At 42.3% G+C, this 25689-nt stretch overlaps 1 protein-coding gene across 1 annotated transcript; it reads right to left on the reverse strand.

Moving 5' to 3' along the window:
* On the reverse strand, positions 1-24213 carry LOC310954177 (serine protease HTRA1A-like). Its single transcript, XM_083923516.1, has 9 exons — positions 23542-24213; positions 16468-16567; positions 15448-15652; positions 5259-5453; positions 5147-5179; positions 4935-5049; positions 4196-4253; positions 3948-4043; positions 1-658 (listed from the first exon to the last, which is right to left on the reverse strand). The coding sequence occupies exons 1-9, from the start codon at positions 23999-24001 to the stop codon at positions 490-492; spliced, it is 1431 nt and encodes a 476-aa protein (XP_083779642.1). The 5' UTR covers positions 24002-24213; the 3' UTR covers positions 1-489.
* Positions 24214-25689: the final 1476 nt, after the last annotated feature.

The raw sequence follows: 25689 nt of genomic DNA on the forward strand, positions 1-25689 counted from the left end.
CATGTTAAACCCTTTATTTTCTTCTCAGTATACATAACATACATCAAAAACGTTCTACAGTACAGTCTACAGTTTTAAAAAAAAAAAAAGTTTCGAAAACAACAATTACACAAATCCGGTTTGCCCAGCGAGTCTCTAAATTGCAGAGGAAGTCCTGACTGAGCAGAAGTCCATATTAAAAAAAAGACACAAACAAGAGAAAGCAGATAAAAAAAATGATGCCAGTAACCAACTTCTTATGTTTGTGACCAAACAGTAGTAGCATTGATCAAAGCATTGAAGACTAAAAGTGAAAACACACATGGAAAACCAAGTACAGCGCTGTTTTTAGAGCATCTGTACAGTCGTTCCTTTCAAGGCAAAGCCAGAATTTTCCTGGATGTATGGCGCCGGGGAGAGGGTGTCTCAGTAGAAGCCCTCCTCCAATAAAAGGTCCATTGGTGATAATTAAAACCCAGCTCCAGCACCTGTGGTGTGATTTGTGGAGAGTCAAGGGTCGATCTCCATGGGAACAACCATGAGGATAGCATCCTCATTTCCACGGCGCACAACTACTTTCAAGGAGCCATCCCGCTTGATTGCGGCACTGACATCAGTAGCTGTGGAGATCCTCTGTCCATTGATCGAGATGATGACATCATGCTCTTTGAGTCCAGCACTGTAGGAGAGAAGAAGAACAACTGACTGATTGATGGCTTCATATGAATACCGTGGATAACAGCAAAGAAGAATATGCCATATTTTTTTTCCCTTGGCCTGAGGATTTTCTCGCACAGTTTATAAGACTGGAAGGTAACACTGGCCAGTGATGTCAGTATGAGATGCTGACCATGTGATCACAGTGTCACCAGTTTAAACTTCTACTCCATAAGAATTGAGGTATGTTGTTTCTAGCGGCCTCCTTCGTGGTAAGATGTAGCTGCAGACGAACCTGTTCTTTCAGAGCCCGCCATCTTGTCACGTTCACGGTCACTATGTGTTGACATTTATTTTTATTTATCTTTTTGCTCTTTTGTAAACTTTAATGAAACATATTCATCTCTCTGCTTCCAGTCCGTCCCCTATATGTTACCCTCTGAATTCCATACACACGCATGCTCCTATCAGACTTCTGACTTCTGACTCAACCGATTACAAGTGAACGCAGCTAAACATTTAGTGAGGATCTGGGCTGACAGATCGACTGCTTCAGCAGCGTCACTTACAATGCGGTGTATGTACATGTAGCGAGGAAATATCGCCAGAGACACGTAGGTTGGAATACTCAGCAAAAAGGCAAGTAGAAGCAATTTCATTAGTGGGTCATATGATCAATCACCATTGTTTTAGCTCACTCTTTGATTGATAGTCACTTAAAAAAACAATTAAATAGATGACAATCTTACATTACAGTACCACTTGAAGTCCAGCTGTTGCATGTCATCACTCTCACTCTTCATTTCCCGTCAGTTCTACTATATACGGAAATGCCACAAAAACAATAACAAAAGGAAAATGCTGTTCTGCATGTGGCCATATTCAATATAATGTGTTGGTCTGTCTCTCACTAAACTCAGATGAAAGTCCATTGTTTCCAACTGAAGATGTAAATCTTTTAAAATGAGTCTTGGATCATTTCGCCTTTCAATTTCCTAGAACAGCTGGGCACTGCAGTCCTTAGCCAAGGTTACTCAGACAGAGGTACATAGTGCATTTGTTGGGGACAATTGGAAAAATACGCATTTAGTTCTCTAGTGAATACTTCCAGCACCAGGACAGAGTATTTGGGATTGAGTCCAGATGAACTACAGTGCATGTCTCCCCCAAAGATATGGTTTGGCTTATTGATGTGTTTTTGACAAAAATCCAAGAATAAGAGGAATGACATGTCAGGCTTAAAAAGACAAATAATAACTTATTGATGCTTTTGATCTTTTCATGGGATTAAATTATTTGGTTTTATTCCCTCCGCTTGTATTTTGAGGTACTATAATTTCCTCTTTAGATTTTAGTAGAATCTTAATGGAAATAATTTAAAAAGCAGGTTAATTTAACGACCTACAGATAATGGATCGCTAACTACACATCACTTACACTACATAACAAAAATCAGGTTTGTTTACAGGTCCGGGAGTGCGCTCTCAATCAACGTAACATCTGTCGTAAGAATTTGAATGATGGGACAATCATGATGGGAATACTAGCACAGCAAGGTTAGAGCGCTAAGCAAATAAAAACATGTTGGCTGAGCATACAACGATAATACAAAAACACACTCGTAAACCTGAGGTCACAAGCAGACCAGGGAAATAACCAGCAGTGATATCAAAAGCTGGCTCTCAACACAGCTGCTTAATCACAGCCACGTGTGAACGCAAACCGCCACATCTTCACTTGCACACAGCATCCATAAACACAAGTGCAGTCCCTCTTTACACTCATCTGCTAACACCTCAGAGAGAGCAAATGGATGGTTCTCTACAGCGGGGTCAAGGTTTCCAGAGGCCATAAAGGAACACAAAACAGAGCGAGATCAAAAGCATGAAAGTGCAGGCTAGAAAATAACACAGATTATAAAAAAAGGAACCACAGAAATGTTGTTATGCAAAAAGCAGGGTGATTTAGGCAATGAGTAAACTGTGACGAGGCCCTGTAGGGGACATCACTCTCGAGTGGGCTGGGTGAGCAGGCGCAGGAAAACCACAGAGCAGCTAGTAACCTCCCTGCATGAGGTTTGAAGGAAATAGCTGACCTCAGCGTCTCATGAGCCCCACTCTACTGGAGCTGTGGTGGTGCCTGATTGGAGTGGGCTGAGATTGTGGGAGGAGGGGGATATTTTAGAGGGCCAGGCACTCCAGGCATGCTGGAGTGAGCCATGAATTTAAATTCTAGTAAGACAGTTGTGTAGGAGGATCTGCGTGCGCTTCGAGTGTATGTCTATGTGCACACTTGACAGATAGAGGAGAGAAATAAAATAAAGTAAGCAAATGAAATATAATGTGTATTTGCATTGCGAGAAGGGAGCTGGGGCTGCATGGAGAGTGATGAGAGTGTATTAAGTGTTCGGTGTAGCTTCAAGTGCCAAAGAATATATCTCACTGCTGAGAAATAGACAGAGTCAACTTACATTTGCACTTCACTGAAAACCATGATGTTACAACCAAAGCCTCTTTCACATATGCACTGCAAACCTGAAATTATATAGACATTACCCAGCGGGGCTGTATGTGAGAACAAAAATGTCCAAATCAGCTATATCGGCTATCAAATGGACTTTACTCTGCCAGCTCCCTACTATGAAGTCTGTGTAATGTCAAATTGAGCCCATGTGTAAATTAAAGCAGGCACTAGTCCAGAGAAGCGAGTATCCATTCAATTCAATTCAATTTCATTTATAACGCCAAATCATAATAAAAGTTATATTTCTAGACCACACTCTATGACTTATTTATGATTTACAGGGACCAAACAACTCCCAAGTACTAACAAGGTACTACAGTGTAATGTGGCTGGCATGAAACCGGAAGAAAACAAACCTCCAAGGGTGAAGAAGAAGACTGATTTACACACAGACTTCAACAAAAAAGTCTAACTGGAGAGATGACGACATTCTGTCGGTAATGGCCAACGCCAAAATCATCAGACACATTCCAGAAAGGGCACCAGACTTGGTTGCTTATGACCAAATTGAAAACCTGCTACGTAATTGCGGTGTAATCTGCTTCATGTCCTGCCTCCTGCACTCTTTACCCAGTCGCCACCCCTTGTCTAAATCAAACGAAGTATTTACAGTAGGAAAAACCCCTTCTGATACGGATAATCTCCTGTTGTGTGCTACGTGTGTGAACGGACAATGTCCAGACCTGATTGGTTGAACATTGTCCAGAATTTATATGAGAACAAACAGCTCAAGACAGTTTGAACCGAGCCCATGCTTTCGGAGGCATATGGGAAAATATCTTTCTTACATTGCAGCTGGTGTCTTTGCGATAACCTCCATAACGTAAGCTCCAGAGGTGATGTCAGGGAAGTCACGGTGTCGAGTTTTCAGCTCTTTGGCCAGCCTACAATCAGAAAAGGGAGCAAAAGGTTTAGTGATCAAACGTCATTTTTATCTAGAAGAAAACAAGAAAAGAAAATGTTGCAATTTCCTGTTATTCTAAGCATAATGAAGGTTGTACTGCAGATGTACCGTATATAAAAGTGTACAACTTACGCTGGAGTGAGAGTCATCATCCTCACACCAATATACTTCTTCTTAGCAGCCGCTCTCCCTGGAGATGGGCAACACAATACAGATACAATCATTCATCCTCTTGCCTGCAACAGTCAGGGGTCTTTGTTTTATGATGGTGTTTGTCTTGAACACCAAAATATCAAAATCCTCCAGGGATATTTTCTCTGTACGAGATGATAGAAATATTACTTTAGAACAATCCGTGGATCACAGATCATCCCACTTATCTTGCATGTCTCACAGGACAGTGTTCACATATGCGCATCTCCACAGCTTATCATCTTGTTTATTAGTTTATTCATCATATCAAGTCAAGAAGCCACGTTGGCAGTCACATTTGAAATACATGTGTGCGTTGTTCCATAACCCCACGTGAGGGATAAGATGAAAAGCAATAATATAATAAAACTGCCTGACAGATTCTGGCATTTTCTTCTTAGTAGTTTATTTGCAGTGTCAGTGCCTGTTGGGTAATGCTTGGCATGGACTCATAAAGCTAGAAATGTAGTCAGTATATCTCAAGAGAGCACACAGAGATGAAACATAACCAAGGAAATGGCATGCTGAATTATATTATCCTTTACTATCCGTGCACATTGGGATCTTGGGCCAACTCTTACAGCCAATTTTCTGGCTTTGCCTCCTACGATTCGTCTTGGTGATTTAATAGAAGTAATAAAATGAAGACATAATAAGTTGTTTCAGCGAGAGCTCATACCTCTGGACTGCCTGTCGTAGGACTCTGTCAGGAACTCTTGGATTTTGTCCGAGGGTATGGCAAAGGAGATGCCAGCTGTCACTTTTAAAGTGTTGATCCCAATCACCTCGCCATCCTAAAAGAGCAAATCTCAACTTAGTGTCTGGCAACAAACAACTTCAAATGATTATGTGATTAGATGGATTCTAACATAGGCATAAAAAATGGCTTACCAGATTCACCAGAGGCCCTCCGGAGTTGCCGTACTGCGAACCAGAAAGATACATCACTCATTTGTGTTTGTGAGAAAAAACAAAGCTAATGCATGCATCTTCATTCACTTACATTTATGATGGCATCAGTCTGAATATACTCCATGTCGGAGTTATGAAGGCCCAGCTCTTTGCCCCCTCGCTGAGTGGTGCTGACGATTCCCGTAGTAACTGTGTTCTGGAGGGAAAACGGGCTGCCAATAGCAACCACAAACTCCCCTGGTCTCAGGTCTGATGAGCGGCCCAACTTCAGTACAGGAAGCTTGGTCTGCAAGTGAGAAGGGACAATATGGGCATATTGCTAGAGGCCAAAGTTACTGAGAAAGTGAGAATTGTAATTGAGACCAGTAAGAAAAAATAAATACGATAACAATTTATAAATTAAAATGACATTAAGAAATACAAAAATCATTGACATATGCACAGAAAACCAGTCATTATTGTGTGACCAAGTAAAGGTGGTCATGTGTTGAGGAAAACCGGCACATGTTGGCTTTCAAAGGTTTTCTCTGAATGAAAATCCATGATCAATTTACTTTATATGCTCAGAGGTTGCACTCTCTACATGAATGGGCTATATTTGCCTTTATTCTGCATGTGATAAAAGTATCTTTTGTCACATTTTTAATTGGTTTCATAGGAAATGAATCTAGTATGTTTTTGTGAATGATACTGGCACGACAAAAGAATGTGTTTTTAACTTTTCTACAGCTCTAAAAGAACCTCACACACTCTTTAACTTAAATTATTCTGCTGGGCTTTAAGGACTTCTCATGATCATTTGTTTTATGAGTGGACAGCAGTAAAGGATCACAGCAAAACCACTAACACTTTTCTAATACACAACCCACTCAGTGCTCCATCGCAATTCTCCCACGCAAAAACAAATACTATGTTTCCACCGCAGTAAAAAATGAACCCTAACCCATTGACGCCAAACAACTCAATTCAAAATGCTTATAAGCACAATCAAAGGCTCCTTTGTTTAACTGACAGTATAGCCCTGCTGACAAATCATTCCTTATGGTGGGGAACAGGTCACAGAAGCTGGAAAATAGACTGATTTAATAATGAGTACCTTAAGCTCTGGTTAGCAGTGGAAACCAGTCTACTGAGAGCCGGCCTCTACAGACAGACAGGATATATTTATCCATCCGCAGTGACAGTTTCCTTCTCTGAATGAAATCATCTCTGCTGGGCTGCCCGCAGTCAAAGCCCACGCGCCACCACATCACGTTGAGTCCGTGCAAGGACTCGACGCCCTGATGGCAGGCAAGCGCTTAAAGACTAAAGGAACTGTCCTGAGTGCTCCTCCTATGTATCCATTTTGTTTACTCAGGGTTATAAATAGGAGGCAGAGGAGGCTGCAAGGTAACTGAGACAGCAACACAAGTTGGCACACACAGACAAAGGGATCTATGTGAAATTTGGACACCCAGTCGAACACTCCCACATAGCAGGCAAATCACAAATCATCTTATTCTCAGTCATAAAACATGACACTTGGCTGCTCTGTGTTTATGGATGTAGACAAAATAAACTGATGGCAGACACCTGATTCTTAAACTACTGTAAATTAAATTAGAAAATTGGATTGCGGGAAAAACATTTAAAACACCCATTTGATTCAGTTGACTGTAAATGATCTTGACCCTTAAGGTGAAGTTATTATTAGAAGACGACAAAGATAGTGATAGCCAGTAACTGAGGAAGAGAACCTTTCAACCTTGCCCCGCACAGACACATAAATACAAGAAAAATGTCAGAGACCGTGTTCCTGATTCCTGTGGGCTTGTTTGAACATAGTAGGGATGTTCGAAGTAAACATGGTACACACACGGGCTGCACAAATATGTACATAAACCTGGGAAGCATGCATGCAAACACACACAAACAAACACCTGACACGGCAGCAGAAGTCTGTATAATCTCCCACGTTGCCCCTCTCCCTTCACACCTCATGCAAGATAAGAGGATAACCAGATGGAGAGAGGAAGCAAGAGAAACACACACACAGCTGAGAGAGAGAGAGAGAGAGAGAGAGAGAGAGAGAGAGAGAGAGAGAGAGAGAGAGAGAGAGAGAGAGAGAGAGAGAGAGAGAGAGAGAGAGAGAGAGAGAGGACATCAGGTGGATGTGAGTCACTGCCAAGACATTCAGGACTCGCCACAGCCGCTCGCCATGATAATGATAGCAGTCAGTGATACCGGTGGTGTCATGGCGACTGTTGCTATCAGGTGAAAAACTTGTATCTCCCAAATGTCAACGTTGAGGAGCAGCTTTGTTTGGAGTTTGACTGCAATCTCTACTCATCCCAGGTTCACACACACCCACACAAAGCCACAGAAAATTTGTGCGTGAAGAGCGTAAAATGCATCAGTACGCTGACAACCAAACTGGCGCCTAAGTGAGAAGGTAAAACAAACACTGAAAACTCAGACTGACAATTTTTTTTTGAAAGGGCCCTAGCTTACATATCACTGACTAATAGTGACTAGTCAGCAATCTGGAACGAGTTGTGGAAAATCATCTCGCCATGTGAGTCGGCCTCTACTGACCACCCAAGTGACTCACCCTGCTATTTCAGATGAAGGCTACGATTGCACTCGTACTTCGCCCAAAGATGCCATAGCCACACTTAAAGGAAGGAGGCAAGGTGAAAGAGGGGAACAACAAACACCACAAACCACAGGAAGAGAGTCTGAGAATGTGAGATGAATGAGTGTGTTTTGTTTTATATTATGTGATGCATGCAGAGCGTGTTGGCAGAGACTGGCTCATGACAAGAGCTTCAGTTAGAGAATATGTCAGAAAAAATAAAGCGCACATGCTGCAGAATTTGGGAAAAAGTCTACGAGGATAGCAGTTACTTCCTGAAAATAAAAGCTTTCATAAAGGAAACCATGTTTTCCAAGTTCTTGAGTGTTGAGATAAGAGAGGAGAGAGAAGTGGGGCATCAGATTAAAGGACGGAGGACTAAACAGCGTTGACTGAATAAGTAGTTGCACAGGACAAGTTGTTTTTTTTACATCTTTTGTCAATAAAGCTAGGTTTTGATTCAGCTTCCTGCACACAGACATGTTTTGTCACATTTGGGGACACCATGGCGAAGGGACAGTTAGACAGATCGCTTTTAAAATAGCAGCAGAGTTGCTATAGAGATGTGTCATTGTTTAATGTTACAGCCTTAGGAGGCTCATTTAAAAGCCATTACAATAACTACCATTTTATGACTATGACCAGGTGCAAACTTTATGTCCAGTCAAGCTGGGATGGACTGTAGATTAACAGTTTCTTAGGGCACATAGGAACACACAGAGAGAGGGAGGAGGTTACCAGGGCATGAACCCTCACAAACTTAAGTCTGTAAATTAAAACCCACACACCTGGCACTGCTTAGATATTGACCTACAGCCAAACCACTTCAAAATACACAGACTAGGAAGCTTTTTCGGTCGGGTCAGCGCGTGACCCAGTCCCGAAGTGTATACAAGCTCAACTGCAGTCACTTCACGCTTTCCAGTTCCTTTCAGACAAGTCACTTCAGAGCAGGGAATACACTTTTATAAGTTCCCCCTTGCAACATTTATAAGTACACTAAGGTATAGGGTTTAACTGCTAACGTCTGAATGTGTACCCTCGGGGGGGTGCTAATGCAGATAAAAATGGGGCAGGATTCAGCAGGCTCATACATAATATCAAGTCAGAGGATCAGAAGATCAGACGGATTGGAAAGACGGGACAGCGAGTGTGTTTGTCTGCTTCTGAAGTGTATACGTGACTGTATACAACTTCAAAAAACATGCCTGTTTGTGCATGTTTGGTAGACTGAAAAAAATCAGATATTTATGTGAATGTGGTCGACACACAAAGCCATACTACACACATGAGGTCTCTGCTCCATTGAGCAATTCCTCGCACTGTAGGTAACATCAACATGTTCAACTCACACTGGCTAAACCATATCCTTGCTGACACCAGTACGGAAACCACTATGGTTTCCATATGTTGTTGGCAAGTTTTTTAGTCTGTGAGAGAGCAAACATATGTCTTTGAGTTCCGTGTGTATGTTCCACTCTGCGTAGTCTTGCATGAGAGCTCAGAGGACTCGAGGGCGTTTCGAGCTCTGGCTAGACACCACAAAAACTTTGAACTGAATCACAATGATGAGAGGAGATGAGATCTTCATTTGCTTCAGGAAGCATATGAACTACAACTCTGTTTTTAGGTCATATTTCTATTTATATAGTTTTGATTTGTTTCACTGTGCTACGTTCCTGCCCTGACCTTTAACAGGAGCGAAAACAGAGTGCAAAGTGAAAACTATTACGGTAATTCTAATTATTATAGGTTTTACATGTCTAGGGCAGTTATATTGTAGTCTAGACTATTCTTTATGCGGCTGGGGGGGCCACACTGGATTCTCCTCAAGCAACTCAGAAGGTCCAGTTCCAAAAAGAGAAGTTATAGCCCTGCCTGTATGTTGTACTTTCCCTAAAGCTGACACTCCACTCCACTCCACTTGTATTAAATAAGCTAGTAGATAATAAAAGGCACACGTGGCTAAATTAGAAAACACATTGTCTCACTTACCTCTAGTGATATCAGAAAGTTCAATTTGTCCAGGTTTTGAGATATCTGCCTTTGATAATACAATGGAGACAATTAAAAGATTTTGAAAATTCAAAAGCAACATGTCTATTTACTCTGGATAATCAGAAGAACAGAGACAAAAGATGTCTCCTTTTAGAAGAGACATCAATAGAACGCAATTCAATACTTCACACTGAGATCCGTGAATTGTGTGAAAATAAACGTATTAAAGGAAAGATGTCTTGCTGCTGCTGTGACTGAGGACCGCAAACATTGGCATTCACCTCAAGTGCATTCGATTTCAGAGAATGATCACAAAACCTGGCTAAATAAAACAAAAACTCTCTGCTACTGGCTATGTGCCAATAGGAGTATGTTTGTTTTTCTCCTAATTTGGGTGAATAACCCTTAAAGCCAGGATCACATGATATATTCTAGGCCTCTAATCCCCTTGAGAGTCTGTGTTGTGACAGAAAGCTTCACAGTCTTGTCACTATTAAGTGAAAAAATAAAATTAATTCATAAGTAGTCAGCAAATGTCTCGAATACACTGATGCTTATCGGCAATCTGACTATAACTGTTGGTTGATTTGAATCAATCATGCCTCATCAAAAAGTGACACCATTGCCTGGTAACCAGACACAGTTTAAGGGTAAGGCTGCTGCCTGTCCAGCAGGCTTGGAAAACGATTACGCAGGCAAAAAGTAGGCCAAGACAACGTGCATCAAGACCCAGCAGGGCGAAAGAGTGTGCGTGTATTTTCCTTGGCTCATTTCCCACCTAACTGCATCCTTAAGCATGGGAACCATTTTGGCTACAGGGATGAGAGATGAAGGAGAGAGGCAGGGTCAGGAGGAGAGGAGGATGTGATTCATTTCCCCTCCGCCTGTCTACTGAAGGACGACATGCAGTGTCTTTCCACTGGCAGTGGAGCGTCTTAAACCCATCCATGAACACACACACACACACACACACACACACACACACACACACACACACACACACACACACACACACACACACACACACACACACACACACTGATTTGATCATTGAAATGCAAACTTTTGTCTATCAGTGCTGTGCTTCTAAGGAAATGTAGGCATCTTCCTGGGGAAACATTTACCCAATGTTGTTGATGAAATGATAAAGATAAATGCAGCTACACGGAGGCACATTCCTTCTCACACACACACACACACACACACACACACACAAAGACACACACAAAGACACACACAAAGACACACACAAAGACACACACACACAGATTCTAATAAAAGCCCAGTCCAAACCAGCAACAGGCAAATTTCCCAGAGAGAACAGTTTGAGACTCTTAGTAGTAGGTGATGGGTAATACAGAGACAAACAGTGCCATTGTTTCAGAGGACCATATGGGAAGCATGAGGCCAGTTTTCCCTGCCACACTGAAATGTTTAGCGTGAGTGTTAAACAAATGGCTAAATTATTCATAGTAACATCCAATAGTTTCAGTTGGATTTAATTTGTTTTGAGGCAACTTATCATTACAGTGCCTCTGGTGTTGAAAATAAGAACAGGAAGCTTTCCATTCTAGCATGGCATGTACATATGCAGTTCATAATTATCAAAATCCAAGCTTGGCAGGCCTTAGTCGCATATTTTTTAAGCCGCAGTGGTAACAAAACCGAGGATCAATGCGTTCACTGCATCTCGCTGCATTCGCAGTTCAACACACTCAAACCCAATGATAATGACTGCACAGGCCACGCAGTAAAAAGGGCTGGAATGATATGGAAAACTGCCTGCACGGTATATTTGAGTGTTTTGAAGTCATTCCAAGGCAGAGTGGTTGCTTCCAAGTCTGCGGGGGTCAATATAAGTCAATCTGATTAAATAATAGGCCTTCCAAGTCAGCAAGCTTTCAAGTCAGAGAGAAAGCAGGTAAATCTGAAGGCGTCCAATTCCCTGTAAGCACTCCCAAGTGAATGTGACCGTGTCCAAGTTCTGAGTGAGCAAACGAGGTTAATGAGAGGCCTTCTTAAAGCTCACACACAGTGAGTTCTATCATTATTGTGCCGTTACCACATCATCTCACAATGCACTCATTAGCCAATAGTCCACCAGACATATGGATCCATTTTCCAGGCTTGACTACATTGTTCCTTCTGTCTCCGTCCCTCTTTGCTTTCTCCCCCCCCCCCGCCAATACGCTCTACACAGGAACAAGTGAATACAGCATATTTTCCCCCGTCCCTTCCTCTCTGAAGTTCCAGCTGCTGTAGACAGACTAATGTATTCCCCAGAGCTGAAGGGTAGACCACAGCCCCGAGAACGGACTGGGTCTCGCTACCAATAAACTCACATTTCACATAGAAAAGGCGAGAAAAAGAAGACAGAAGTGAATCTTTGTACTCGTGGAAAACCTAACTTTAAACTTTCTCACCCATAAACTGGTATAGTTGTTTATTGATTATCTGCGGCGGCTTGCGAAGTGCTGACATTGACGTATTCAGCTTTAATTGAACAGAGAGAGGAAGGAGAGGAGAAAGGAGAGGAAGACGAAGGCTGATGGGAATAAAGGAAGGGAGGTTGGAAGATTAAACAGATATATTGAACACCAGTCAGTCAGTTTGGATACAAAATAGCTCAATTTCAGCTTGAGGACACTGAAATGTCTCTAAAACCTAAAACTGTAATCTAAAAACCTTCTTAAACTCAAGATGTAAAGATACATTGATGTTTAATGTTTCTTTTTCTGTCTCTGTGGATGAAGTGTGCAGTAAGAAGTTAGGGACATCTTTCTCATTTCTTGCTCAGTCGCAATCACTGTGACTTTGCGTTTTAGTAGCTATCAGAGATGTAGAATTGAGAATCGACACTTGGGCTTAAGTCAGACTTAGACCACAAAAACGAGGACTTCAGACTTGGATTTCATAGGTATGTACATTGAAAGGAGTTTGTTTCAGCTACGGCTGCAACTAACAATTATTTTTATAATGTAAACAATAAAAAAACAGCAAATCTTCACATTAATAATCTTAAAAACAAGGACGTATTTGGATTTCTTACTTACGTACTAACGATTGCACTATTATGAAAGTCATTGCCGATGAATTTCAATCGTCCCAGCTACGTAAAAAACCGCTTACAAAACAATCCCCAAGGTCCACTTACTCATTTATTCTGGCGTTTTTGACCATATCACATGGTCTTCACCTGCAGATGAGGTTTTCTCAGATGTCATTAAGCGTAGATGTTCGAACTCTCGTTATACTGAGAATGTTTAGAAAAAAACTGCATCTGCCTTTGTAGGACAGCTAATAGTCTCTCTGAAATGACCTCTGATTGGCCAAAGTCTCCGATCACGGGCTAGATCAGATAGTCAAGAGGAGGAACAGAAGTCTAGTTTTCTCTCAGAACACTTGAATTTCAATATAGTGAAAGGTTATTATGGAATTTTTGCCCAATGACGCAAAAAACAACAACAACAGCTTTAAACACAGCTTTTAAACGCAAACGCCATGTCATTTTAATGGTCGGTATTCAGAGACTTGAAGAAAACTGACCTGCAATTTGCTTATGAAGACTTGTAACTTGACTTGGATGTGCCCTCAATGACTCCAGTGTTCATTTGAGACTTGCTTTGATGGCATTTCATTATCTATCTCTTCAGTTTTCTGCTCTTGAATAAAGGAAGAGTTTTTCAAAGCTGGAATTTACTGTTATTACTCTTTTGGTACTGAAATGAAATACCCAGTATCTATAGGTTTGGATGATTATACTTTCCCTTTTAAATGTAATCCACAATGACAAGTTTGCTCACCCTACTGCCCTTTCATTATAACTCATTCATCCTCTAATTTAGCCCTGTATTAACTCTCACTAGTTACACACACACACACATGCCAGCGTTCCCTCATTAGCAGATTCCAGCTAAATAATATGGCCTTTCCAAAGGGACCACATGTCTTCTGGGGCTTCATTAGTGATTCATAGTCAGCTCTAACTTCACACAATGACTTACTCTTAATCTAAACAAACATGCTCCCGATGGTTAATGGTGTTTTTATTACAATTGCCTGTTGTTTACCAACCAGTAAAGTCATGGTGTCATGCAGAGTAATGCTACAAATACATTTTAGGCGAAAAATATTCCTGCATGCATTGTATAAACAAAGACTTCTGCAATGATGAAGCATGCATTATTGTTGTTGAATCGTTTCTGAGTCTCCATCAATCTGCAACCCTGTACCCTGCACACTGAGTATGTGATGCAAACAAATCCCCCAGAATGAAGACCGGCCTGTCATCAACGGACGGAACAGCTTTTATTATAGGATGAACAAATACAAAGCGTCTGTCACTGCTCTTTTCCAACTCTTCACTTACATTGTCGCCTAACAAAAACCTGAATGTTTCCACCTCTTTACAGAATTGAATGTCTTTGTAATGCACCTTGTCTTGCTGTCATGAACATCTATTCAGCTGCGTCACCCAGCCATGAGAGTGAGCTCCATAATGCACTCTGCTCTGCTGTGACTCCCAGTCAATAGGCCCTGGATCCCTGCCCTGCATTCCTTCACATGACTGATGACTGTGATTAACATGTAACGTGGGTCCTTCTAGTCCAGATAAAAACAAACAGAAAGACAGCAAATGTCCTGTACAGGAATACATAGAAAGGTATTGAACTATTCCCCTTAATATGTCAATATTCAACACTGTGATTGTTTCTGAAAGTTGCCTGAGAGAAGAGTTTTGTTATTTTCGCAGCCTGTCGTGTCTGAACACCGAAAGGATCTGGACCGACTGCCAGCCAGCTGTCTTTTAAAGACCCATTTGGCTGCACCTGCATTCTCACTTTACTTTACTTACACTCCGAATAATTGACTAGACTTAGAACACTTTTATGCCAGACTTCAATCCCACATCTTTCAAATTTCCCAACATTTTGATTAAAAAATAGTCTGTCAAAAGCGAGGTTTTGTATTGACATGCATTGGTGGATGTGACTAGACATGAATAAATGTTAGTCTTTGGGTCGAGAGCCAAAAAACAAACAAAGGAGAGAAATGACAGAAATGTATCCTCCAGTAAGCCTGTTTCTCTGGCCTTAATTAACTTGGTTACATCAATAAGACAAAGTATATCTTAAAGTAGTTGTGTAACATTTTGGGAAATATTTCCTTCCTTGCTAGGAGTCAAATGAAAAGATCAATACCACTCTCATGTCTGTATGCTGACTATGGAGTTAGAGCCTGGAGACAAGTAGTTTTGTTACCTATACCTAATTAAATAGTTCTGTTTGAATTCACAATATTAAACACATGCTTAAGACTGCAGGACGTGGAGCACCATGGTTTGGCACATACCTGTAGAACTACCCAGTGCGCTAAAAAGTTTGCCAAGGGGTCCGGACCAGTGTCCATATGTTATGAGTTGGAAATGAAAACGGGTGGTCCTGGCTCTAGCTCTATATTTAGTGAACAGACATAAAAATATTGATTTATTTCCATCTAAATCATGGCTAGAAAGTGAATATGCATATTTTCCTCCAAAATGTCAAACTATTCCTGGATGGGATAGGCAATAAAAGTGAACAGAAATCATATTCAAGAACTCAGTGTCATCAACACATCGCTGTCTAGATGTCTCAAACTATCATTGTACTCTGGCACTTTGACTGACCGGTGCATCAATCTTGATGAGAGCGATGTCCGATTTCTCGTCCACGTCTTTGATTTTGGCATCATAGAAGCCGCCACTCTTCAGCTCCACTTTTACCCGATGCTTATTGGCCACGACGTGGGCATTGGTCACAATCTGGCCATCTTCTGCCACAACAAAGCCAGAACCACTGGCTACTGCCACCTCCCGCTTGGAATAGGTCATTCTGTGGGGGGGAGCAGAGGATGGTGGGAGGGAGAAGGAGGGGGATTAGAGTGTTTCTATTCACTTTACTCTTTCAACGGGTCTCTTCTTCTGGAAAAACAAACTGAGAAGACACCAAAGTGAATGCATGATGTAACAGCAGAGTAAGAAAGCTGAAAGAAAGCAACTTCAAAGCATTTGAGGGTCTGCACAGGAGGCATACTGCATATCTAAAAAGTAGGCAGGTTAGGTGAACTGGAGAGATTAAATACACATAAAAACAGTAAGAGGAGGAAACACACTCTGAAGCGTTAATGTGCAGCATAACCTCAATGAAAAACTGCTTTCAAGGTAACTTGAGACAGCAACAGCGTAGGTGGGAAGAAAAAAGAGACAGATCTGAGTGAGGGAAAGATGGAAACGTAGAAATAAAAGAGCTGTAGGCGTTCAAAGAACCACTTTACAAGACAACGACAGACACGATGGAGACAGCACAGATGAAGAATCAAGGTGTCAAAGAAGGCAGAGATAAAAGAGCGTATAAAGCTGATGAGACGATGAAAAGAAAACACGTTGAAGGACTGAAGCGGAGAGTGTGGTGCTTTACCAACTGGTGCAGTCTGGTTAAATGCACAGGTGGGCTGTAAATTCTAATGTGATTCAGTCTGTCCCACTCTCACTCTCTCGCTCTCCCACACACACACACACACACACACACACACACACACACACACACACACACACACACACACACACACACACACACACACACACACACACACACACACACACACACACACACACACACACACACACACACACGTGCACGGCTCTTACTTGCGGTAAAGTTCAATATGAACCACAGCCGGAGCAATTTTCTCCACCACGTCGGCGATGAAGTTGTATTTGTGTCGTGGGCTGTTTGGGTTGTCCTGAGCTGGAAATACACACACACACACACACACACACACACACACACACACACACACACACACACACACATACACACACGTCAGGATGTCAGATGAGTAAAAGCAAACAAAAGATGCACTAAAATACTGCATGATGTAAGAGTGAGAAAAGAAAGCCAACAAATAAGACTGCCATTTATCATAACACAGAGGGGAAAAGAAAAGATGACATATTCATCTGCGGTTGAGACTGTCTAGTTCAGGTCTGACACACATGCACACACGCTCAAACCCGTAACCCGTTACAAACCTGTAACCCCGGCCATAAACCTCACAGATAAATACTTAACCTTGACCTTTGCCCTAAGCTTACCCCATGGGCGTTTGTACACACTCTAAATTATGTTACCATCGAAAGATCTTTTGTCAAGGCGAAAATGGTCCTCACAAGTATAATACCACTCACACACGCTGTCTGACACTGTATGTATGAGGACTGCCAACTTGACTGAATCACACATCCCACCATCAATCCAGGCCAGGGCAAGTCAGGAAATGTTGACTGATTTACCTGGTAATTAAGGTCTACCCAGAAGACAGTTTAACCAAAGCTACGAATAAAGACTCCTCAGACCTTTCCCTCAGAGCTTTTCATCCTTCCATGCGTAAACCCTTATTTTGCCACGTACCTCAAACTATTTTGTCTCTCAAGGACACTTTTCAGTCATTACATTCTGCTAGAGGGCAGGATTTGCGAAAGGCAAAGGCAACACATAAGCCCTGGGATATCATTGATTGTGGTGAAGGGCTAAGGAAAGAGAAAGAGATTTTCTGCTCGAGGTGCATTTTAAATTAACACAAGTGTGGAATGAGCAGCGTCTTGCCGTACTGAATGACACTCAATTATACAGTATGAAAACATTTGTCAGCCCGCAGGGGGAAAACTCTGGTGTTATGTGATCACTCAACACTTCTGTCAGACAAAATCTGTCTATCTATGTTAAAACATTTCGATTCATCTTACGTTAAAGTCTTTCCACGTATTGTTTTCACCCTGTGTCTGTGTGTGTGTAGTTATTACTTCCACTGTTTGCATCAGTATAATCCAATTTCCCAATCTATCTATCTATCTATCTATCTATCTATCTATCCGTCCGTCCGTCCGTCCGTCCGTCCGTCCGTCCGTCCGTCCGTCTGTCTGTCTCTATGTCTGTCTGTCTGTCTGTCTGTCTGTCTGTCTATAAGACTAAGAGTCTACAGCCATGCTATGTGTGAGGCCGTAGCTGAATGCATGCTAACATGCACAAAATGTGATCATTTTTACTATATGTTTGCATGCTAACATTTGCTACTTAGCCCTTAACACCTATAGCTGAGGCTGATCACCAACGTCTTCTGGACACTATGAATGTCTATGCTAAATTGTGTGCCAATCCAGCTAATACATTTCACGGGATAACTGAAAACTTTGACCTGCTGGGAGCATTAAAGACTGGGGATCCCCAGTGTCAGTAACTTTCATCATCTGGGGAGCATTTGTGTATTGCAATCCATCTAATAGTTTTTGAGATATATTTGGTCTGGGCCAAAGTGGTAGAGGGACATTGCCGTCCCATAGAGCCACAACGTGAGGAAAACAAGAAAAGTTTGTCATGAACAAAAAGGAACCACTTTTCTCCAAACCTCCACATATATGGACCCTGTATTTCACTGCTCAACTGAGTTTAAAAAAGGCTTTACTGTTGAAGAATTAAGTTGATTTACAAGCTTTCTCCTTAAATGCCAAAAGTCCTGAATGTCACTGATGTGTGGAGAGAAAGTCTGCATGTAAAGCGTTCTGATTAGTGTCTAATCCACGTAATGCTTGCTTTTGTAACATTTCCCAATCCTGAATTGTTGCCAGAGGCTGACGTAAAAGGTCTGTAGTTGCGGGCATCGTCATATAGTTAACAGATAATTGGCTTTCCACTACAAATGTTTATCTCCCTAATAAGCCAATACAAACATACTAGCTTGTACATTTTTCATATAGCACCTCTTAAAAGCAGGGTCACTAAGCGCTTCACAAGTCAATAGAAACAGGATAAAAACGACACAGCAACAAATGCGAACATCCATGTCACGCCTGTCTGTACAAGAAGGTTTTCAGACACCGTTTACAACATTCAAACAGGATGACTCACATTAAGTTTCAGCAATCCTGTACTTCACCGACTCATCACCAGTTGCCGTTTGATTATCCATTTAAGCATGTGAGCAAGTTTCAGACAAAAGCCTGAATAACTGACTGAGTCATTTGGAAATAGGCGATTTCAAACTCGGTAAAATGGGAACAAGAAAGCAAAGTGATCAGGAATAACCCTAAGTTCTAAGAATATGACTTTATATAGGCAAGAAGTAGCACAACACTCCGCTTGTAGACGTGATGTGATGCTATTAGTAACAATTACATTGAGGGCTTCCGTTTAGTTGTGATTTAATTGCCATCCAAGTGGCAGATAAGCTCTCTTGTAAAACCACTCCAACCTGTCAGTCAGTCAGAGAGTCTGCCTAAGTGTATCAGATTAAAGGAGAGATGCATTATCTTTTACATAGAAATGTGACCAAACACTGCGCTGAAGTCCTCAATGGTGATACCGTGATAAACAGTATTACCCTAAATGCAACAGGACAAATAGAAGGAGAACATCAGTACACATCTACATATCACTTCAGACTTAATCATCTCATCTCATCTTCAACCACTTGGGGCAGCAGCTCTAGCAGGGGACCCCAAACTTTCCTTTCCCAGGCCACATTAACCAGCTCTAACTGGGGGATCCCGAGGCGTTCCCAGGCCAGTGTGGAGATATAATCTCTCCACCTAGTCCTGGGTCTTCCCTGAGGCCTCCTCCCAGCTGGACGGGCCTGGAACACCTCCCTAGGAAGGCGCCCAGGGGGCATCCTTACTAGATGCCCAAACCACCTCAACTGGCTCCTTTCAACGCAAAGGAGCTGAGTGTTAATTCAGCGCTGTGGGCACTCAATTGGTATAAATTTGACAAATTGGGTTGTGTCTTACCCAAGGACACTTTAACCTGTGGACAAGGGGAACTGGGGATCAAACCACCACCCCTGTGATAAGTGGACAACCCGCTTCACTGGGAGGCAGAGGTACTGACTGATGGCGTGTGATGCTGAGTATTTTTAAGGAGACTATGGAACAGAGGAGGTGATCAATTTCCTACTCCTTTTCCTAGAACCGTTTGTTAAGTTTCAGTCAAATAATGTGAAGATTTCACCCATATGGAAGACATATTGAGGTTAGATCCTAACTTAACAGGATATTTTACGAGTGTCAGTTAATAATAATAATAATCAGATGTCTAAAATATTATTTCTGGAGTCAAATCAAGAGTTCAAATATGGGGCACCATTCAAACACAACAATTTAAAAAGAAAGTTCATATAATGCGCTCTCTTTTTCCCACCATCTCTCTCTCTCTCTCTCTCTCACACACACACACACACACACACACATACACATACATACACATACACATACACATACACATACACATACACATACACACACACATACACATACACATACACATACACATACACATACACATACACACACACACACACACACACACACACACACACACACACACACACACACACACACACACACACACACACACACACACACACACACACACACACACACACACACACACACACACACACACACACACACACACACACACACACACACTCCCTCCCCTCTCTCCACATTGACCTTCACCACACGGGTCCCCACTGAAAATCTCAGCTTCTTTTCTTTTTCCATTTTCCCATGCAGAGTACCCACTGTTTTATTGGGGCCTGCAGGCGGAAGCAGTTTTAGTTTTTCTGGGATCCCTTAGACAAGAAAAGCTAGACGTGAATACAGGAAGGTCAGCTTCTCTTCTCCACTCACTGACACACTGGTTCTCCACTGTTGGGCAAACTGAAGCCCACATGAGCCAGGTTTATTTAAAATGTGTGAAATAAGATAAAATAAAAGCTTTCATAATCACGGCAACCACATTTTGTTATGTGTACTATCGAATCCTTTCCAGCAAGTCACTGATTTTAGTTAAATACTCTCATGACTCAATAGATGTGAATGTTGAGGCACTAAAGTATAAGACTCATGACTCACTTGATGAGGTTCTGCTCTTCTGCAGTTAAGAAGATATACAGTTGAGCTGTGCTGCTGTTTATTAGATTATAGTCACACGTTGGCAACATTTTGTGACCCAGAGTGCAACTGTGTGAATGACTCCATTCGTCCCATTTTAATTCAATTTAACTCAAGAAATGTAGGGGACTTCACCCAAGGATGGCAGCACACCAGTCCCTAAAGTTCAGGGATCTGTGTGCCTATGCAACACTCAATGCAACATTTAGTCAAATGTATTATGAAGGGCATGGTGGGCTTCGCAAGTCATATCAGATTTGTTCGCCTCATCAGTGTGATTTGGGAAAAGTGAACAAACAAACGTGTTGAGGTCAGAATTAGATGAGTTTCGTAGGAGCATAAAATTGAGATCGTCCAAATGGCAAAGACGGTCAAACGAAAGAGAAGTAAAGAAATGATGAGTAAGCGAATCCCAGGCATCACGGGCAGGAAGGACGACAGATGAGGAAAACAGACAGAGAAACGTGCAGAAGCAGGAGCAGAGACAGACTGATAGAACAACATGAAAAAAATGGAAAAGACACATGCACAAACACGACCTCTTAATTTCATGAGTGGCTGAGACAAATCGGTGGAAAAATGTGCATATTCAGCACATGTCATGAGCCGGAGTCACAGAGTGCATTCTGCAACATCAGCTGTAGCAGAGCAGCCTCTCGGCAGCTACGCAATGTTTTGGTTTTACTGTTGGATTAAAATCTGAACTGATGTAAGTATAAACATCATTTGCATGCTCACACATTTACTCCTTCATGTCAACCTTTTTACAAACATTTAGGTCATTTCAGCGGCCACTGTATTCAGTTGTGTGTCAAACAATGCAACATCGGTGTCCTCCATGTCATCCCTCTCTATTCCTCAACATTTCCCCCGCCAGTCTCTCCATTATAACCACCAATAAAGGCTTAAAAGGCCAATTTTTTTTTTAACTGTCACAGAAATATTTGACCTAATTTTCTTTGCCAGAATGAACAACTTCTAAATCAACGTCTTTACCATTCAGACACGACATGACATCATGCCAAGTGGACTTGCATAATGTTTTCTTAACATGGGGCCAAGTTGCAGGGTGGTTAAAGTCACTCAGAGGGGGCTGAGTTGCTTTTCACTTTGAACTCCTGCGATACAGATTCAGCCTCGATCACTTTATTGCGCTAAAGTTATTTCGAAACAGGAGAGCTGCTACTGCAGACAGCATGATTCACCCGCAGTTTTGACATCTGATTTACCAAATGAAATGTGACTCGTTTTATTGCAGCTATGGAAATTTTCACCGGGTGCCTCAGTAGCACCCACCGCAGTCTTGCTCTGTTTCAGACATGGTTAGCTTCCTGCAGCATGACTTAACTATTTAAGTTGCTTACATGACTGACGAATAAATGCGACGATACAGTCTGCCCTACCACCGCGCCCACATGGGTTTTTGATGTACATGTAAACCTTTCCCCCAAAATACGGGTTGCTAATTTTGTGTTTTCCTCGGAGTCTCCTGCCTGTTTTAAACCGTCTCCAACAGAGGAGGAATTATGGCTTTGAATCAGCGCCAGGCATTCCTTCATGTGACAGTTTAGTGTGATTTACAAGTGACAACAGAAACACAGAGAGGGAGAGAGACACAGAAAAGAGAGGAAGGAGTTTGGAGGGTTGTTAGATGGGAAAGGTAAGTTTCAAAGCTTTGAGGTAAGTTATAGGTCTTTGGTGTTGAAGCTCTTCATGCAGAAGTTTTCAACTGCAGATGTGGTGCACACTTCAGGTGGACATATGTCAAACACATGCACGCACACACACACGCACACACACACACACACACACACACACACACACACACACACACACACACACACACACACACACACACACACACACACACACACACACACACACACACAAACTAAAAAGTGATACAATGGCTTTACCACCTGTAGCCCCACATGTGTAAGTGTGTTTTTTCAGTCATGAATATTGCACATGTTTTAAGATATCACACACACACACACACACACACACACACACACACACACACACACACACACACACACACACGCGATGGATGGTTCACTGATTAAATTGTACAGCATTCTCAGTTGGACTGTGAATAATGATGTCTGTTAAAATGAGCTCCACTGATTAGAGTGAAATCTTTTTCACATGACACTGATAAGGTACAGGTCCATCCTGAAACTCACATATTACAAATGCATCACCTCAGTACTGTGCAATGAAGGCCTACAGTTTATCCTGTTTATGAGGCTCTTAAAAATTCCTTTCTGCTCAGCTAATGCGGACGGCACGGGCAACTGTCCTGTATAAAAGAAATAAAGGGATTATAGCCATGTGACCGATCACATTCAGATTTACATCAGGGGAGAGCTCATGGCTGCATTCAACCGGGCTAAAGTAAAAACAGTCCTCTGGTCAAGTCTAACTGTAATGCAGGAACAGGAGGGGGACGCAGTTGAATGGTGGCTCTTGTTGTCTCGTACACATGGGCATTGTGCGCCACTGAATGCAGCTTTAGGCTCTTAACATCTGTGAGAAGCTCAAACCAAACAAGGATTTGAGGCATCAAGTTCAAGGGCAAGTTGTGAAGAGTGGAGGTGAAATGACACACAATAAAGAAAAATGTACACATTTACTTTAATCAATCTGGGCATGCTGTGACTGACATAAAGATGCATGCTTCTAAGTTTAACTCGGAAAGTTTAGTGTCAAGACAAAAACTTAAATCTTATCAACAACTGTGTCGGGGTCTCAAAACAACCTGAGCGTTACCTTTCCCGCAGGCTCCCCGCTGAATGAAAAGAACAGGTGGCTGCTGCAGCTTCTGCGCCCGGCGGCTGACCCTCTTCAGCTCGCAGATATTCCGGTAGGACACCCCATCGCTTCCACAAACCGGCTCGGTTTCTTTGCACACGCAAATCCCGCTCTTGCTTCTCCTCCTCACCGTGATAGTGTATGCCACTCCGGCGGAGACCGAGCACTCCAAACCCTCTCCGCATACCGGGTCCCCGAGCTTCCCCATGCCGCCGCAGGCTTCGCCCTCGCTGGACGCGCACACCGTGCAGCAGTGGCAGGCGTCGAGGCTTTGTCCCGCCGGACAGTCCGCTGGTAGCCGGGGACACATCGACTTGTCACACCGAGCAGGACATCCGATAACGTACCGGCTGGAGATTTGTGCATCTCCCGGCACGGACGCGAAGGCTACGATTACGCACACCAGTGACCAAAACATGACTCCAAACTAAACTAAAGTAAAATAAGTTTTAAAAGTTAAATAGAAAGTTTAAAAAGAGTACCAAAAGCTCGCTCTCTGCTTGCAGTGTAATGTGATGAGAGAGCTCAGTAGTATAAGTGAGGGGGGAGTCACTTCAGCTGGAGAGGCATTTAACAGAAACTCCACTGTGCAACCAATTACGCGACTTTACGTTCTTTTCTGGCAAAGCAACAGACGCAATTCACTTTCCAGATAATCACAACAAGCCCGGCGATTGGTGCGTTTACGTGACGTGGTGAACGGAAGAGCTGCGTTATTGATGTGTCGGATAAAACGAGAAACAGAGGAAACAGCAGAAACTAAGCCCGCCTTGAATTGATGTAGGCTACTGTACAAATGTAAGAGCCATGCCACTAAACTGTAATTATATACGTTCAAGTAACAGCAGTTCAAAAAAGTTGTTAACCAAGTTGTACGTAAATCTTCTTTCCAGCCAAAGGGGATTGAGAAGGTCAAGGTCAAATAACATCCCCCAGAGGAAAGCTCTTAAGCAGACACTGTTTGTTGATGTTGGCATTGACCCTGATTTACTTATTTACAAACAAAAATAGAAAGTTCAAATCCCCAGTTGTGGAAGGAGCCACGCAGCCCAGATGTTTTATACAGCTGCAGCACAGCCCGCCACACATCCTGCAGGCCTATTTCCTGCTGTTTTTTTTTTTTTAACTACTCCCTTCGTGAATTAGTCACTCTTGGCATCCACACAAGCCCTATGGCTAATTAGGAAAATCAGTGGTGGAAGAAAAAAAAAGAAAGCTGGGTGGATTGTGGGAGTTAATGTAGCACTTTATAAAGAGCCAAATTTGGAAGAGAACATTATGTGTGATCTTATCCCTCGGCCCTGTGGGTTATAAGCACCCAGCCAGCAGGGAAATAAACAACATCTAATGGGGACAGCCAAATAACAATAATTATTGCAGCCAAATGTCAAATGTAAATTAATCAAAGAGTAATCCAAATATTTCCTTCAATAATGTGTACCACATACTCATTGGAAATCTACATTTCTCAGGAAAACAACACCCATTCATTTAAGGGATCACATTTGATAGCAAACAGAAAAATCTCTGTTAGGTTTTGCTGTAAAAGAATCCTTTAAACTCTGAAGCAATGAATCTGTGTCATAAAACACCTCAATATAATGTGATTGATTATGGGCAGAGGGTCGTATTAATGGCTGACTGATGCAGGTTGCGCCGCTGCTTGGGAACAGAGGGGTTTGAGGGAAGAGGCCCCCTGCGGTACGTCGGAGTTCGGTGTAACACAAGCCTCTGTATCCAAAAGGCAATTAGAGAAGGACAAAAAGGAAGAGGGCAGTCGTATGCTCTCATGGACTGGACTGCCTTGTCTAGCACAGGAAACAGTGAGAGTGTACAGTTTAGACTTGTAACCCAGAATTAAAGGCTAATTGTTTTCGTTGAAATGTCATTTTGAGTAACAACACACACATTGACTGGTCTAAAAAGGAATGAAACTCACACAGCAGTAGTAAAAAGCTTACAGTGGGGCACAAGGACGTAGGCGAGAAATGGTGGGAACATCCGTAGATGAAAACAACCTCATCTATAAGGAACTCCCATTCTTCAACCCTGGCCAGCGAGTTTAACTAAGGATGGACTCCACTGAGGTCTGTCTCATCTCTCCGC

The sequence above is a fragment of the Echiichthys vipera genome (assembly GCF_963691815.1).
Source record: "Echiichthys vipera genome assembly, chromosome: 11".
Taxonomy (NCBI): Eukaryota; Metazoa; Chordata; class Actinopteri; order Perciformes; family Trachinidae; genus Echiichthys; species Echiichthys vipera.

Excerpts from the sequence above, each read along its gene's own strand:
- LOC310954177 (XM_083923516.1), bottom strand. The coding sequence starts at position 24,001 with ATGTTTTGGTCACTGGTGTGCGTAATCGTAGCCTTCGCGTCCGTGCCG. Across the intron at positions 15,653-16,467 it reads CATATTGAACTTTACCGCAA|AATGACCTATTCCAAGCGGG; the intron begins GTAAGAGCCGTG and ends TCCCCCCCACAG. Across the intron at positions 4,254-4,934 it reads CTACGACAGGCAGTCCAGAG|GGAGAGCGGCTGCTAAGAAG; the intron begins GTATGAGCTCTC and ends GCCCATCTCCAG.